Below are 15,951 nucleotides of genomic sequence, written 5' to 3'. Positions count from 1 at the left end.
GTTATCAATTTCTCTTTGTTATTCTTTGAAAATATATGTAAATAAATAACAGCAGCATTTGAATGAACCGCCATATGCGACTTATCGAACCAGGGTCGTTCGATAGTCGATAGATCTATCGATAGTTGTGCGTAAATATGGGCTGCACGTGTTGCATTTGAATGAAAAGTGTTTCCAAACAAAAGGTGTTTTTAGCGCATAATTAATCCAGTTTAACATAGATGAAGTGATCCGTGAGTTTATGCAAGCAATAACAGAATGGCAGCCATAACAGAGAAGTCGAAAGACACAAACACATTTCGGGTAAGTGGCCAGAGAAGTCTCACATGGTCCGCAGCAGCTCACATTTTTGCACTTTTGCCTGCAGTTCAAGTCGTTCGGAGATCGAGTGAATGAAATCGACTTGCGGCACCTGGCCCTGTACCACATTGGGCACAAGAACGAGGAGCTCGACGAGGAGGAGAATGAGACCTATTTCCAGCAGACCCTCCAGAAGTGGAATGTCCTCAACCTCACAGAGGAGTACAACTATTTCAGCAAGCGCTGTAGGAAAATCGTGACTTTGCCGCAGCTGCTGCACCAAAAGGATGTTGTGGTCGATCTGCTGCTGGAGCGACTTTCCACAGCCACGAATCTGTCGCAGCAGCCTCTGCTGGAACTCCTCTATGTTCTGGCGCGGGACCTGCGCGAGGAATTCTATCCGTACTTCCAACGCATTCTGGACCGCCTCATCTGCCTGCTCAACACCCAGGATGCCGAGCAGCTGGAGTGGACCCTGATTTGCCTGGCCCATCTATTCAAGACTCTGAAGCCCTATTTGAAGCGCAACATTGGCATTGTGTTCAACGCAATTTTGCCACTACTAGACGAGCAGCACTACGCCGAGCATGTAATCAACTTTGCCGTGGAATGCTTCGCGTACATAGCCCGAGACGTTCGTGACTTCCCCCGCTTTCTGGCCTACGTGCTGAAGACAGTGTTGCGGGAGCAGGTCGAAAGTGTCCACGGCTGTGGCAGGCTGATCTACGAGATACTTCGGGGAGTCAATGGACAACTGCACAACTCGGCTGCCGAAATCTTTGCCCACGTCCTGGATGTGCTCATCAGCCAGGATGGCGCCCATAACACAACGGCTCAGGCAGAACTTTTGTGCGACATTGTGGAGTATTCCTTGGGACTGCTCTTGAACTTCCTACGCCCCGACCAGAGCGGCGTTCTATGGCAACAGCTGTGCTCCGCAGCGAGCCGTGAGGGCGTCGACGCTGCGCCACTGATTGACTTGATGCTGCCCCTGGTCAGTCACAAGGACGGACGCTACGTGGCCGAGCTGTCCCTCGTGGTTCCCACCCTACTGAAGCTGCTTGAGCGGAGCGTGGATTCCCTGCAACCGATTGCGAACCTGGTTACCAGCCTGCTCAAGGCCCAGCACACGCAATTGCCGCAGCTAGATGCCAGTCGGTTGCTGCAGAAATTGCTGGTCGTGAGCAGAAAATCCGAGTCGCTGTATGAGGACTCCATTCTGCAACTCCTGGACTATCAGCAATTTGAGATTTTGGTCCTGCCGCACGTCATCGGCTACTACGAAGAGGCGAGACAGACAAGAGCCTTGGAGTTGCTGGCCCGCATAGTCCAGCACAAGAGGCCGCTGCAGGTGGACGGCACATCCCTGGCCCAATGGGTGGTCTATCCCCTCCAACTGAAGCACAAGGAGACTATCAAATGCGTGGAGCAGCAGCTCCTGACCTTGGATGTGGCAATAGAGGAGCACCTGCTTCTGCTGGTGCTGGTTCCCCATCTGAGGGGCTTCAGCAAGCAGCCCCTGGAAAAGACACTTCACTCTAACATTGAAGATCGCTTGAGGAGCGCCAGCTCGGACCACACCCTTCTGCTACTGCTACTGCAGACCCATGCCCTGCTCAAGTTCAAGCTTCCCCCTGCTCTTGCCACCAAACTGTATGCCTTTCTAACGCCGGAGCTGGTCAAGGACATCCGCGCCGTGGCCTGCCTGCAGCTGCTTCTGCTGGAAACCCCAAAGAAGGAGCTCTCGGCCTCCATAGAGCTGCTGACTGCTGTCTCCACTCTGCTCAGCCAGCCCCAGACGCAATACAGACGCATAGCGGCCCACTGTCTGGATCTGCTACACTCCGGCTGCAAATGCAATCCCTACTCGCACTTCTACGCCGCCTCCTGCGTAGAGCCCACCGTGCACAACTACCGCGAGCTGCTCCTCGAGCTGCAGCAACTGGAGCCGGCGTCCGCCCAGTTCGAGCAGTACTCCCAGCTGCCTCAGTTCAAGGAGCATGCGGTGAGCCTGCTCCTCGGGCTGCTCTACAATAACTTTAAGTTTGTGTGGGCCCCGGTCCAGCAGCTCCTGGCCGCCTACGTGAAGGTAATGGGAACGGACGAGTTCTGGAACCTGTTCAAGGCGAAGCTGCTCGAGACGGTGGCCTGCATAGACTACGAGGTGAACTCCACGACCCCACTACCACAGCCCCACCGGGCAACCTATGCGTCGGCTGCCCTGACCATGCTCCTGCCCGAGGAGGCTGGAGAGAAGCAACTGAGTCTGCAGCAGGCGCTCAATTATCGCCAACTGCTGTGGCAGTGCCTGCCCAAGCTGGGAGCTCTGGCTGAGGTTAAGAATGCAGACGTGGTGCGACTGTTCCTGCAGTTCGTCGAGCAGGAGTACCGAGCCCAGCTGGAGAGGACAGAGCATACGTGGAACGTCAAAGAGGCCACAGGTATGCCCAACAGGGTTCACAAAATTCTCATTGATTGATCATATCTTATCCCTGCAGCGGAGGACGTTGACGCCGACGAAGACGAGGATAACGAAGCGCCGAGCGGCGTCCGATCCCGCCAGAAGCGGAGAACGCACAATGTCCATGCCAAATTCATACTCCAAACTCTGCAGCTCAAGCTGGCCTGCTTCGTGTCGCAGCCGAACCCTAAGGCCCTGCACCGACAGGCGGAGATGCATGCCTTCTACCTGGAGCTCCTCGCCGGGCCCAATGCCCAGCTGCAGCAGCTGGCCCTCGACTGCCTGGCCGCCTACAAGCAGCCAGCGGCTCTGGTGCAGCAAAAGGCTCAGCTGGCGGGTCTGATCGATGAGGCAAAGTTCAAGACAACGTTGAGTGGCTTCGAGTTGGCCAGCATCCCAGCGGATCAGAGGTCCCAGCTGATGCCCTTCATGCTGCGCGTGCTCTACGGCAAGATGCTAACAAAGGGTGTCCAAAAGCAGCTGAGTGCGCAGCAGCGGAAGACCCTGATCCTGAGGTTCTTGGGACAGCTCGAGGAGACGGAGATCATCGAATTTCTAAAAATGGCATTCGGACGCTTCGCCGAATACACAGACAAACCCATACAGGAGCTGCCTCGCTATGTCCAGAGCTCGTACGATTCCTCGGCAGTGATTGCGGCCAAGCAGCTGCAGAGGATCGTCAATCTCCTGGAGCTCATACGCAAGGAGTTCGCTGGCCGTCTGACGGCAGACTTCCAGGTCTATGTTCTCAAGTTGTTGCTGCTCGTCGGCAGTGTCTCCCAGGAGGTGATCAACGGACAAGGAAAGCTGGCGACCGCCTACAAAAATGTGAAGCACTCGGGACTGCAGACACTAGGGAATTACTTTGGCCAATTGGTGGACATGGAGGAATTGTGGCAGGAGCAGGAGATGAACGCCATCTGCGAGGTGTACGTCTGGCCAGGGCTCGCCCGACTGCCACAGGACTCTATACACACGCCCACGCCTCTGCTGAAGCTGCTGCTCCTCTGGGGCGGGGAGCCTCGCTATCAGAAGTGGCTGAACCAGAGTCCCTCCGCGGATGAGCCTGCCATCATGCATCAGCTGATGGTATTGCTGCTCAACGAGAAGGCTAAGCCCGTGGTGAAGCGTTCGCTGCTGCAGCTTGTGGAGCAGCTCCTGGAGGCGGCTGCCACCGAAGAGTATGGTGTCGAGGCCCTGGCCATTGTTCATCCCCACATCCCGGCCATCCTGCAGCAGCTGCAGACTAGCTGGCGACACCGTAAGGCCGGCAGACAGATGCTGGACAAGCGGGAGCTCAATATTCTGACGCTGATTACCGCGCACGTGCAGGAGCCGGCCACCTGCGAACTGCTGCTGGAACTCGTCCTGCCAATATTCACGAAGCAGGCGGCTTCCGCTGGTCCCGAGACCGTCGTCCAGCTGATCACCACGCTCTCCAATCTCAGCCAGCGTGTACCCCGGCCTCAGGATTATGTGCGCCAACTGGCGCCGCTTTTTGAGCAGGTGCACGTCCTGCCCGCCAGGAAGCTGCTCTGTGACCTTCTGGCAGACATGGCTAAGCGGCTACACAAGGAAGCCAAGCAGAACCCAGAGCTCTCCGCCACTGCGGCGTCTCTTCGGGAGTGGGCGAGGATTGTGCTGCTGCTGAATGCGTGGGACAAGCGCTGGCTGGAGCAGCCTGACTACGATAAGCGGCTGGAGGGGCTGTCGGAGCTGAAGCAGCTGGTGGAGCATAAGGACAAAAGGATCGACCTGCAGCTGGGAGTGCTGGTTGTCTACAACTGCTTCTACATGCTGCGCCACGTCTCGGATCTGGGCATTAGGGTCAACATTGGCGAGCTGCTGAAGGCCCTGCTCCCGCTGCTGACTCTCCAGCTGGAGGCGAAGGAGGAGGCACAGTTTTGGCTGGAGGACACATTGCTGCCACTGCTGCAGCGCTCTCTGAAGGACGAGAAGCACGAGCATGCGCGAAGCGAAGCCATCGGCTTGCTGGGCGAACTCGCCCGCCATTGTCCCGCAGCACACGAGATCTTCCGCGATCTGTCTCCTCTGGCGGATAAGCACGACCTGGAGGTTGACTTCTTCGAGAACATGCTGCATTTGCAGACCCAGCGACATGGTCGAGCCCTGCAGCGACTCGTCAACATCTCCGGCGGCAGCTGGCGGCAGGCGCCGCCTTGTGCCCGCACGCTAACGCAGTTCCTCCTGCCGTTGGCCACACGATACCTTCTCAGCGAGCGGCACACAGGCAAGCACACTCTGGTGGACGCCGCCATCGAGGCGGTGGGCGTGATGAGCGAGCTGCTGCCCTGGACGCAGTATCATGCCGTGCTTCGCTACTACCTGCAGAAGCTTCGATTCGCCCACGCCCAGCAGAAGCAGTGCGTCCGTTTGGTGGTCCGTATTCTGGATGCCTTCCACTTCGATTTGACGCAGGCAGAGGCTGACCCGGCCACGCTCGTCCGACTCAAGCAGAAGCTGACTGAAGCCGCGGAGGAGAAGAAGCCCCAAGCACAGCCGGAGGAAGTGGAGGGAGAAGAGAAGCCACCAAAAGAGGAACTGGAAGAGCAGGACTTCATTGATTTCGAGGGGGAGGAGGCGGCCGAGCCAGTGGAGGCAGTGTTGGCTCATCAACGTACCCAACTCTTGGCCCCCAATGCGGCCAAGCGCGTCATGTCAACCATCACCACCGTGCTCCTGCCCACCCTCAACCGGTCCATCACTGAGAAGACCAACTACGACGCCAAGCACAAGGTGAATCGCCGGCGGCTGAGCTACGAGCGCGAGGAGGAGGAGATTCAGCGCGTGCCCATTGCCTTGGCCATGGTGAAGCTGCTCCAGAAGCTGCCCGTCGAACTGCTGGAAAACAGCCTCCCAGGTGAGTAGATTCCGGCAAGGTATCTCCCGGCATATACTGACTACCACTCTGACCCCTTTCCATAGGAATCTTTATGAAGGTCTGCACCTTCCTACGCTCCCCCCTGAAATCCGTGCGGATGCTGACCCGCGACATTCTCAAGAAGATTATGACCACGCTGGGCGGCAGCTACGTGGGCATGCTACTGGAGCAACTGCAGTCGCTGCTCACGCGCGGCTTTCAGGTGCACGTCCTGTCCGTAACGCTGCACGGAGTTCTGGACGCACTCCGAGGCGAGCTGAAGCCGGAGCACATTGAGAGCTGCCTACATAACCTGCTTGAGGTGGCCCTGAACGACATATTCGGAGATGTGAGCGCCGAGAAAGAGGTAGAGAAGATTGTGGCCCACACGCCCGAGGCCAAGCCCAGCGCCAAGAGCTACTTGACCCTTCACATCGCCGCCAAGAACATCCGCGACAACTGTTTGCTGGACCTGCTGCTGCCCTTCAAGGAGCATCTGCTCAGGTCGCACTCCCGCAAGGTTACCCAGAAGATACAAGAGTGCTTTGCCAAGATTGTGGCCGGCCTGGTGGACAACACGCACATCGCCCGGGAGAGTCTGTTGATCTTCATCTACGGCACCATGTCGGAGAGCATCAGCGACCTGCTGCCGGGCACCCAGAAGCGCCAGCTGACCGCCAAGGAGCAGGCTCTGATCAAACGCGCTCGTCCCGACTGCCTCATCCTCCAGCCGGCGCCAGGGCGACGCAGTGTGGCCGTTGGCAACAAGCTGGTCAAGTCCAATGCCCAGGCCAATGCCCACATACTGGTGGAGTTCGGACTGGAGCTGCTGCACTTCGTGCTGAAGCGAAAGAAGCTGTCAGAGCTTGACTACCAGCCCTTTCTGCACCCCATGCTGCCTCTGCTGCGCGACGCGCTGAGCAGCCACCACGTCAGGACCACCACCTACGCCTTGAAGTGTTACACGGCCATTTGGCTTGGGGAGTACGAGCTGTCCGAGCTCGACGCCGAGCAGCTGCAGCCAGTGGTGGCACGAATGTTTGAGATCCTGAAGAACTTCTCCAGCTTTGGGGCCACGCGGCAGGAAGAAAACGCCCAGCTGGTCCGCGGCAGCTTCAAGGCAGTCGTGGCGCTGCTCCGCAAATGCCAGGACTACCAGCTAAGCGTTGAGCAAATCGAGCAGCTGCTGCTACAGATAGAACAGGAGCTGCAGGAGGGCGAGTGCAGCAGCCAGACCATGTGCTTCACTCTGCTCAGGGCTCTGGTGGGCCGCAAGGTGGACACTCGCTCGCTGCACGATCTGATGAAGCGTCTCGGCGATCTGTCCATCATATCGCAGTCGGACTACGTGCGGGACGAGGCCCGCGGCATCCTGCTCACCTACATCATGGAGTACCCGCTGCAGAAGCGCGTGGATCAGCTGGTCAAGTTCATGTCCGTCCAGTTGTGCTACACCCAGATCGCTGGCCGACAGTCGGCCATCCAGTTCATGCACTCCATCATCAACAAGTTTCCCCTCCTGCTGCTCGCCAAGCAATCCGAGTTTCTGTTTCTCTCGCTGGGCACGCGATTGGTCAACGATGAGGATCCCTCGTGTCGTCGCAGTGTGGCCGCTGCTCTGGAGGCGCTGATTGGGCGCCTAACCAAGCTGGAGCGCCAGCCTCTGCTGGATCTCACTTTGCTGTTCTTCACGTCGCCGCAGTCCAGCCAGAAGCCGGGTGTCAGGGAAATGGCGGCCGCGCTCCTCTCCAGGTTTGTGCAGGCAGAGCGGGCTGGATTCGCGGAGAGACTGCCGCAGGTGCTGCCCACGTTGGTGAATGTTCTGACGCTGGGCGATGCGGAAGCGTCCGGCAGATATGTGCGTGCTCCGGGAAATCTGGCAGCGGAGGTGGAAGAGGAACAATTAGAAAAGAAAAAGAGGCGAAAGGTAAGATAGTTCTCTTTGATTTGTACAGGATACTATACGGATTTCTATACATATTTCAGCATTCTCAATCTAATCCCGATGAGGACCTGCTTCTGGCCGGCTTAGACACTGAGTCGCGACTGGAGCACCAGCAGCGCAGCGCAGATCATCAAATCATCCAGTTGCAGTATTGCCTACTGAAGATCATGGAGCATTGCGGCGACACGATGTTGGCCGACAAGGAGATTTCTGATACCGTAGATCAACTGGCCTACGGCTGCCAGCGGCTCTTGGGCCACGAACACAACTGGGTGCGCTGCAATGCGGCCAAGCTACTGACACACCTCTTGGCGCACTACGACTACGTCTACGTGGGCCAACAGCTGGTGGGCGTCAAGCGGGAGGATGGCGAGGCGAAGCCGTTGGACTTTATTTACGCTCAACCTGCTCAGGATATCAAGTCCTTGGTGCTGGACCTTTGTGCCCAGGTCACGCCTGGCGAGACGGCACAGGAAATGATTGACGAACTGTCCAAGATCTTTCTATACGTGGGGCACATGCTAAGGGATGTCCCCTTCAGTCTCAAGCAGGAGAAGGAAACGGAAGAGGATGCGGAGGAGCGAGAGCGGGGGCCGGCTAACAAAATCAACCTCAATTGGCTGGTGCGAAACATACGCTTTTTGGTGAACAAGGAAGTGACCAAGGCACCGCACGACACCAGCACAGTACGTACACCGCAATATACCCTTTGTCAAACCTATTGATCTTAAGTATACCCTTTACTTGGTACAGCGCACTGCCATGTTCACGCTCATTGAAGCCCTCAGCACGTTGCTCAGTGTGGAGGCGGTTACCCGACTGGCTCCCGCCCTTCTCCAGACATTGGTGCGTGAAATGTCAGAGGAGGATCAGAACGTCGATGCGGAACTTCGTCAGCTAGCCCTGCGTGTTGGCAGTCGGCTGAGGAAGCGAATAGGAGCGGATATCTACGACAAACTTCGCAATGCAGTGCAAACCAAGCTGATGGTGCGACGGGCTGAACGCCGCAAGGCCGTTGCCCAGGAGAAAGTCCATGATCCAGAGCGAGCGGCCAAGCGTAAGGCGGGAGTGCAGGAGCGCAAGAAGGCTGCGAAGCGTCTGAAGGCAGCCGTGATTCGTGGAAAGGCGCCAGACACCAAGCAGAAGCTGAAAAAGCGCAAAAGGAAAGCTGAATTGGACGGATTTTAATTAGTTAGTCGGCTGTTGCGTAATTTAAGTATTTCTAAGTAGAAAGGAAATAAATCAGAATAAACAATTAGTGCAGTTTAAAAAGAAAGTGCAAACCAAATCCCAAGATTGGGCTGTGACCAAGTTTGATTTTCTTTTGGCAGCCATTCGAACTTTGGCGCCGTTCACTCAGTTTCGTGCTATCGAGTACTTTTATCGATACAGCGCAGGCCACTATCGATACGCCCACGACTCGCGCCATGTGTTGTGCAACTCTATTTGTTGTTATTGTTTATTAAGTTCACTTAAATTTTTTAGATGCAGCAGCTCCGGCACTGCGTGATCCGTGGCTTGGCTCGGAGTCGCCACCAATCGAGGCACACACACAATGCCAGCACCGATATGTACGATGTGGTTGTCATTGGCGGAGGACATGCCGGCACAGAGGCCTCTGCAGCGGCGGCTCGGATGGGGGCCCGCACGTTGCTGCTGACACACAAGCTTGAGACCATTGGCGAGATGTCCTGCAATCCTTCGTTCGGGGGCATTGGAAAGGGCCACTTGATGCGAGAGGTGGATGCTCTGGACGGAGTCTGTGGGCGCTGCTGCGATGTGTCTGGAGTGCACTACAAAGTTCTGAACAAGCGACGCGGGCCGGCGGTGTGGGGGCCGCGGGCGCAGATCGATCGGCAGCTATACAAGAAAGCTGTCCAGAAGGAACTGCATAGTACGCAAAACCTGGAGATCAGAGCGGCGGCTGTGGACAATATCCTCATAGAAGATGAGCAACATCAGCACAGACGCTGTACTGGTGTTTTACTGGCCAATGGGGAAGTGGTTCGCAGTCGTTCGGTTGTGCTCACCACCGGAACTTTCTTAAGGGCACACATCAACATTGGACTGGAGGTGAGACCGGCTGGACGCATGGGAGATGCTCCAGCAAAGGCCTTAGGCGAGGCCATAGACAGACTGGGCTTCCGCATGGGACGCCTGAAGACAGGAACGCCGCCCAGGATAGCTAAGAGCAGCGTGGATTTCTCCCAACTAGAGAGACACGAAGGAGATGATCCCCCGACGCCCTTTTCATTTCTCAATAGCCATGTGTGGCTACCAGCCAAGGAGCAATTGCCGTGCCATCTCACCTACACGACACCGCTGGTCAATGACATCGTGCGGAATAATCTCCACGTTAATCGCCATGTTACCGAGGAGATAACAGGCCCTCGCTATTGTCCCTCAATAGAGTCGAAGATTCTACGATTTGGCGCAAGAGTTCATCAAGTATGGCTAGAGCCAGAGGGCCTGGACAGCCCCTTGGTTTATCCACAGGGAATTTCATGTACCTTGCCCCATGAGCAGCAAGTGGAGCTGGTTCACGCCATCAAGGGTCTGGAGCATGCCGAAGTGGTACAACCCGGGTACGGTGTGGAGTACGATTTCATAGATCCCCGTGAGCTGTTCCCTACGCTAGAGACAAAGCGTGTGCCTGGCCTCTTCTTTGCGGGGCAGATAAATGGAACCACGGGCTACGAGGAGGCTGCTGCCCAAGGAATTGTGGCTGGTGCCAATGCAGCGGGCAAAACTCGCCACGCGGACGGCAGGCAGCTGACAATTAGTCGAACTGAAGGCTACATCGGTGTACTAGTAGACGACCTTACTTCTTTGGGCACCAATGAGCCCTACCGCATGTTCACTAGTCGTGCAGAGTTCCGATTGTCCCTTCGGCCAGACAACGCCGACATGCGGCTTACCAATAAGGGCTATGAATATGGTCTGGTCTCCGAGAATCGCTTCCGGCACTTTAAGCAAGCGGAAGAAAGACTACAGTCGGGCATGGAGGCCTTGAGGGGATTGCGGAAACACAGCAATTACTGGCGCCAGTCTCTGGACCTACCCACGTCCAAAGCCTCTGTGGAAAAGACCGCCTTTGACATGCTTGCCATACCAGCGGACAACATCACGGTGGATAAGCTGATCAATCTATTCCCCACGGAACTGAGTTGGCTGCGCGACGACAACAACCTGGCCGAGAGGCTGAAGATAGAGGCCCTGTACTCGTTCTTTGTTGAGGAACAACAACGAGACGTGGAGGATGTACGACGGGAAGAGCGTCTGGCCATTCCTGCTGACATTGATTACTTCTCCAAGGTGCTGAGCCTCTCGAACGAGGAACGACAGAAACTGAGCCTCATTCAGCCACAGACAATCGCTGCTGCCAGTCGAATCCAAGGCGTCACCCCCTCTACAATAGTGAGGATAATGAAGTACGTCAAAAAGGCGGACGTGGCCAAGGCATAGCACTGTAGAGGCTAATAGTTTATAGTTAGTTACATATGTGTTAATAAACTTACAAATTGTAAGTTTGGGTGATGTTGATGTTTGGGAGCCAGTCGATTGTCACTGCCGATAAAGAAAATACTTGTCACGGCCATATCGGCCGCTTTATAGACAAAAGATAGTATTTTATTTATTGACACGCTTACTCTTCAGGGCGCTATAACTCTGGCAAATAGGACCAGATCGGCGAAGCACTTAGGATCGTGATCCATACTGTCGATCGGTATCAAAATCTCGATTACGAAAATAAGGTCAACTTTTGCCAAATTTCATGTTTTATCAAAAAGTTGAAAATCTGTAGAACCGATTTCACAAAAGAATGGTTGTTTTTACTTATTTTTTCACCAAAATAGATTAAATTAGACCCGACTCGCTATGATCGTTCTTTTTTCCCCCAAGATGGTTTTAACATTCTTTATGAGAAAAGTTCATGTACTAAAAACATTTGCATGCGAATGTTTTCGCAGCCTGCCTGTTCCGCCCTTACCTAAATGGAAATGAGAACTTAGTGAAGATCTTAGTGGAAAATTAAGCGTGCCAGATGTACTTCTTGGAAGTAGCCAAGTCCGACTGGGTAAACAAAATTATCAGTCTCTGCCGAGGCTCAACGAACGATGAATAATTAAATTTTTTCATTAGTCCTCGAAGACGATAATTTTTATTAAATTTTTTTTATCCAAAATCTTTTTAACAAGTATTTTAATCACAGCCCTCTGTAGGACAGTTATACTACCAAATTGCATTATAATTGATCAAACTTCCCAAGAGCTTGAGCCTCCTCCATGTGAATATATGAACAGATTTTGAATTTCCAGGGTAACTGCTTGCCGTTCCGCTTTGTTCTCTCAGATTGTGCACTAGTTTTTACTTTTAGTACCCGGCCACACACACACCTCTCTATCCATGTCTCTATCAAATGTGTGATAACATATTTATTTCAATGAGCTGATAGTGCCCGCAGAGTCGGGCACCCGTGCACCCACTCAACCGTCATTCAGTAGTCACCTGTGTGTTCCCCAGTTAAAGTCATGACGTTTCTTTAGAAAAAATGGCTCGATTTTCCCACTGGATGCGGCCCAGATTAACTTATGTTCCGGTTCTGGTACTCTTCGTCTATCTATTCCTTATCTTTGGCTACAGAAATGTGCAGGTTAGTGAATGAAATGAACTGCATCGAAGGGGCACTCAATTATTACGACCGAAAAAACATCTCGACATGGGACCCATTTGCGTGTTTAATGGTTGGAATAATTAGTATTTCGCATTGAATTTTCCTTTCAAGACAAATTTGTTGCTTTCGCGTGGAAAGTAAAGGCACAATCGTGCACAGTGGGGTAAGTGGTGTGTTGGTGGGCTGTGTTTCGTTGTGAAGTCCCGTTCAATCAGAGAAACCATACAAAAAAACAAGATAATTTAATAATGTTGCATGTATGTATGTACCATACATATGAATATATGTACATATGTATGTTATATGTATCTTTGAGATATCATGCTATCTATTAGAAGTACCCAACAATTGGGTACTGTTCTTATCGGGTGTGGTATTCGACAACGTAATCTGACATCTAAATCTGTATTCGAGGTGCATAGATTAAACAGAGGATTAACCCTACAAGGAGTGTGTTCCAATTTTCGGGTACTACTCGGTTGTTGCCCCACTATGCCATCTGAATAGTATCTCTTCAGAATCAAGTGGTCATGTGGTCATCGCCTTCGGTCACTTTCGATTCCCATTCCAAAGACAAATGTATTTAATGTGTAAATCATCCACACGCACATACATATGTATAGAATTGTATAGGTATGTAGCTATGTACATATGTATAATTAAAATGTTTTCATTTTCCATAATAAAAGTGGAAGACGTTTTCATTTTCTTAAAAATAGCCGGGAAAGGCGGCGCTGACTCACACAGAGAGGACAGGAGAGGAGAGGAGAGGCAGAGTGTCCCATGGACACTCCAATCCAATCGAGAGACAAAAACACACACACAAAATTTATTAAGTCCCGTCTCCCTCCACCCCCCGTCATGGCGCATGGAGTACCCTTACAAGGCTCCGTCCTCCCCCGCCCCCACCAATTCCACTAGTTGGAGCACGGCCGAAACGCCAATGTCGCTGTCGATGTGTCTCAGCTGCTTCTCTGCTGCAGCGCTGCTGCCTCTGCCTCTGCCTCTGCCTCTGTGGCTCTGATGACAGCGTTCATGGCGGACTGAGGCGCCAGTTTGATGCGAGGCGTGCGTTGATTAACTTGTTGCATGCGCGTCCTGGAGCAAAGGGAGCCAGGCCAGCCACCACCACCCTTTCAGCACCTACCACCCCCTTTCCTTCCCCATTCGACAGAGTGCGCGTCTGTGTGTGTGTGTGTGTGTGAGTGTGCGTCCGTGTGGTTGTCGTAATAATTTGCGTACAGTGGGCGCCAAACGAACTTGTGTTGCGGTGCGGTCAGTGGCAGCGCAAATGTGGCCGAGGACAGGCAGTCCGATGATGACACTGGAGGAACGCTGACACCTCCGCGCCCCACCGAGTATCTGGTCTACTGGTCTACTGGTCTACTAATCGATGGCTGCCCATCAACCGCCAAAGCGCTAAGCAAATAAGCAACAGGAGCCGCGCTCATCGACTGTCTGTGCCACAAGCGGCGCCGAACAAAGTCAGCGTTGGCGTTGGCGTCGGCATCGCTGTCAACGCATCGGCCAACGGCACTCACTGCTAACGGTAGAAATAAATAAACAGTTTTAGTTGCTGGCGGTGATTCCTGGGGAGAGCATAGCACGCGGCTAGTCGCGCCACAAGTGCCACCTGTCACCTGCTGCTCCTCCAGCCAAGGCCACGCCATGCTGGCGGCACAAGAGAACCGATTTCAGTACGTGTACTTCACGCTGTCCGGCCTGGTGGCCAGCGCCATGCTCGTCCTGGTCTACATCTCCATGCGCACGAGCCTTGTGAGTGGGTGCCCGCTCATCCTTCCACAGCAGCTTACCTGACGGCCAGTTGGTTTTCCTCTCTCTCTCTCTCTCTTCATATCCTGCTTGCAGAATGAGCGCCTGCGTGTCGACCTGGAGCACCTGCAGCGCCAGCTGATCCTGGAGAAGCCCAATCCGCACTGGAACTACACCAACAGCTGGCGCAGGATCGGCAACGCCTCACTGAGGCACGAGATCTATTCGGCCTACTTCGATGCCAGAACAGAGATCATAGGTGAGGGTCACCCACCCACAGCTCCTCTGAATCGTACTCATCCTTATGCTCCGTCTCCATATTTGGGCTATAGGAAATGTCCGCATGGATGAGGACCAAATTACCATCGGCTCCTTGCGGATATTCGCCACTTTGCCAGTGCGCCTGCGGGACTCCAAGGTGAGCTGCATCGTGCGCTTCGCTGACTTCAGCAGCCAGGAGATCGTGGCCGAGGAGGCGGGGGCCATGCACGACGTGCACAACAACAGCTTTGCGGCCTGGAGCATCATGTGCCCGCTACATGCCTCCAGGCGCGACCCGATGCGCCTGCCACAGGCGGTGGCCCTCAGCTACGCCTCCAATCGGTTGAGCCACCTCAGCCCCAGCTTCATACAGATAAGGTGAGTGCATCATTAGACCTCACCACCCTAGTGATGTTTCGTCTAACAGCACACGTGCAACCCTCCAATAGCTACCCCCGCAACATGTCGAGCTTGTTTACCAAGTCGCGACCCGCCATCTCCGTGTGCGTGGGTCCGCTCCAGGAGAACTACTCGAACGTGCTGCGACTGGTGGAGTTCGTGGAGATGTACCGGCTGCAGGGGGCCGCCCATTTCTACTTCTACTACGTGGAGGCCAGCAATGAGGTGCAACGTGTCCTGGCCCACTACCAGCGCCAGGGCCTGGCGGACGTCTTCGAGTGGAACGTGCAACCGCACCTGCAGGACCTCCACTACGCTGGGATTGTGGCCCAGTTCAACGACTGCGTATACCGCGCCAACGTCGTGGATAACTATCGGTACGCAGCCGTGGTGGATCTGGACGAGGTGCTGATGCCCCTGAAGCACAATTCGCTGGCGGACTACTTGCGTCAGTGCGACGAAGGCCGTACCGCCGGCTTCGTCTTTCGCAATGTGTTCTTCTACCGGAAAGACAGCAACGACACCTTCAACTCGCCGACCCACGTCCTAAACCGGCTTCTGTATACCCAGTCCAAGGTGCGTCGCACCTTGGAGATCATGCCCGCCTATGTGCGCAGCAAGCTGGTGGTCAACACTCGCTCCATCGTAGAGATGGGCAACCACCAGGTGTACCGCTCCGCTCCAGGCTTCGTGGACCACGTGGTTCACCCCACGGTGGGGCTGCTCTTCCACTATCGCGACAAGTGCATCAACTGCAAGATGGTTCTTATCGTGGACTACACTGCCAGGCGCTTCGGTTCGCTGCTCTTCGATCGCGTCGACACCACTTGCCTCGAGGTCTTCATGGACCGCCACGGCATCTGCGAGCTGGCGTAGTCTTATCGCTGTCCCCCATCTCTAGGCCCCATATGTACCACCGAACGCCCCCTAAAACAGAGATCTCGGCGGGTTAGAAAAATCTAAGCTGGAACCCGAAACGAATCGCTGTTCAGTTCAATGCTGTGGTTGATCTGAGCCAGTCGCCAGTAGCCAGTCGCCAGTCGCCGGTCGACATGCTGAAATTCTGCTCCCTGCGCCGCGGCAAGGAGTCGGCGCCGTGCCCGCGTCCAGCCCAACGTGTGTCCAAGAGTGTACGACAAATTAGGCTAAGTTGCATTTGTAGTTGTTCCTCTAAGTGTTATGATATATTTAATAAAGTGTGCTTGAGTGATTTGTGATGTTACTTGATACGGTTTTACTCTCCTCCTCCCTCGCAG

The 15,951-nt window shown here is 54.4% G+C and overlaps 4 protein-coding genes across 6 annotated transcripts in view; all 4 read left to right on the top strand.

Annotated features, from left to right (window-relative positions):
- The first annotated feature begins 92 nt into the window (after positions 1–92).
- On the top strand, positions 93–8,859 carry LOC4804240 (small subunit processome component 20 homolog). Its single transcript, XM_001360794.4, has 6 exons — positions 93–303; positions 368–2,741; positions 2,799–5,642; positions 5,708–7,569; positions 7,629–8,273; positions 8,341–8,859. Exons 1-6 carry the CDS (start codon positions 259–261, stop codon positions 8,773–8,775), a joined length of 8,205 nt encoding a protein of 2,734 aa, XP_001360831.2. The 5' UTR covers positions 93–258; the 3' UTR covers positions 8,776–8,859.
- A 140-nt stretch (positions 8,860–8,999) lies between these two features.
- On the top strand, positions 9,000–11,467 carry LOC4804239 (protein MTO1 homolog, mitochondrial). The gene has a single exon (XM_001360793.4). The coding sequence runs from the start codon at positions 9,073–9,075 to the stop codon at positions 11,050–11,052; it is 1,980 nt and encodes a 659-aa protein (XP_001360830.1). The 5' UTR covers positions 9,000–9,072; the 3' UTR covers positions 11,053–11,467.
- A 602-nt stretch (positions 11,468–12,069) lies between these two features.
- On the top strand, positions 12,070–15,917 carry LOC4804238 (uncharacterized). Of its 2 annotated transcripts, none has more exons than XM_015184270.2 (4): positions 12,070–12,241; positions 14,132–14,294; positions 14,368–14,674; positions 14,746–15,917. In XM_015184270.2, the coding sequence occupies exons 1-4, from the start codon at positions 12,140–12,142 to the stop codon at positions 15,569–15,571; spliced, it is 1,398 nt and encodes a 465-aa protein (XP_015039756.2). In that variant the 5' UTR covers positions 12,070–12,139; the 3' UTR covers positions 15,572–15,917. The 2 variants fall into 2 exon arrangements, with proteins under 2 accessions (XP_015039756.2, XP_001360829.3); XM_001360792.4 differs by lacking the exon at positions 12,070–12,241 and adding an exon at positions 12,916–14,038.
- CAP (Cbl-associated protein) overlaps positions 15,728–15,951 on the top strand; it is a 39,831-nt gene continuing 39,607 nt past the window's right edge. For both annotated transcript variants that reach the window (XM_033379164.1, XM_033379167.1), the window contains exon 1: positions 15,728–15,825. In XM_033379164.1, the coding sequence (XP_033235055.1) occupies positions 15,748–15,825 (78 nt within the window). In that variant the 5' untranslated portion in view covers positions 15,728–15,747. The remainder of the gene's footprint in view (positions 15,826–15,951) is intronic.

The sequence above is a fragment of the Drosophila pseudoobscura genome, chromosome 3, assembly GCF_009870125.1.
Source record: "Drosophila pseudoobscura strain MV-25-SWS-2005 chromosome 3, UCI_Dpse_MV25, whole genome shotgun sequence".
In the NCBI taxonomy this organism is placed as follows: Eukaryota; Metazoa; Arthropoda; class Insecta; order Diptera; family Drosophilidae; genus Drosophila; species Drosophila pseudoobscura.
Note: the sequence above shows the minus strand (reverse complement) of the source record. Positions and strands in the feature narration are given on the sequence as shown.

Bases quoted from the DNA above. Each gene is read 5' to 3' on its own strand.
- LOC4804240 (XM_001360794.4), top strand. From the start codon at position 259: ATGGCAGCCATAACAGAGAAGTCGAAAGACACAAACACATTTCGG. The intron at 2,742-2,798 runs GTATGCCCAACA...TTATCCCTGCAG, and splicing joins GAACGTCAAAGAGGCCACAG to CGGAGGACGTTGACGCCGAC. The intron at 8,274-8,340 runs GTACGTACACCG...TACTTGGTACAG, and splicing joins CACCGCACGACACCAGCACA to CGCACTGCCATGTTCACGCT.
- LOC4804239 (XM_001360793.4), top strand. From the start codon at position 9,073: ATGCAGCAGCTCCGGCACTGCGTGATCCGTGGCTTGGCTCGGAGTCGC.
- LOC4804238 (XM_001360792.4), top strand. From the start codon at position 13,931: ATGCTGGCGGCACAAGAGAACCGATTTCAGTACGTGTACTTCACGCTG. The intron at 14,295-14,367 runs GTGAGGGTCACC...TTTGGGCTATAG, and splicing joins TGCCAGAACAGAGATCATAG to GAAATGTCCGCATGGATGAG. The intron at 14,675-14,745 runs GTGAGTGCATCA...ACCCTCCAATAG, and splicing joins CCCAGCTTCATACAGATAAG to CTACCCCCGCAACATGTCGA.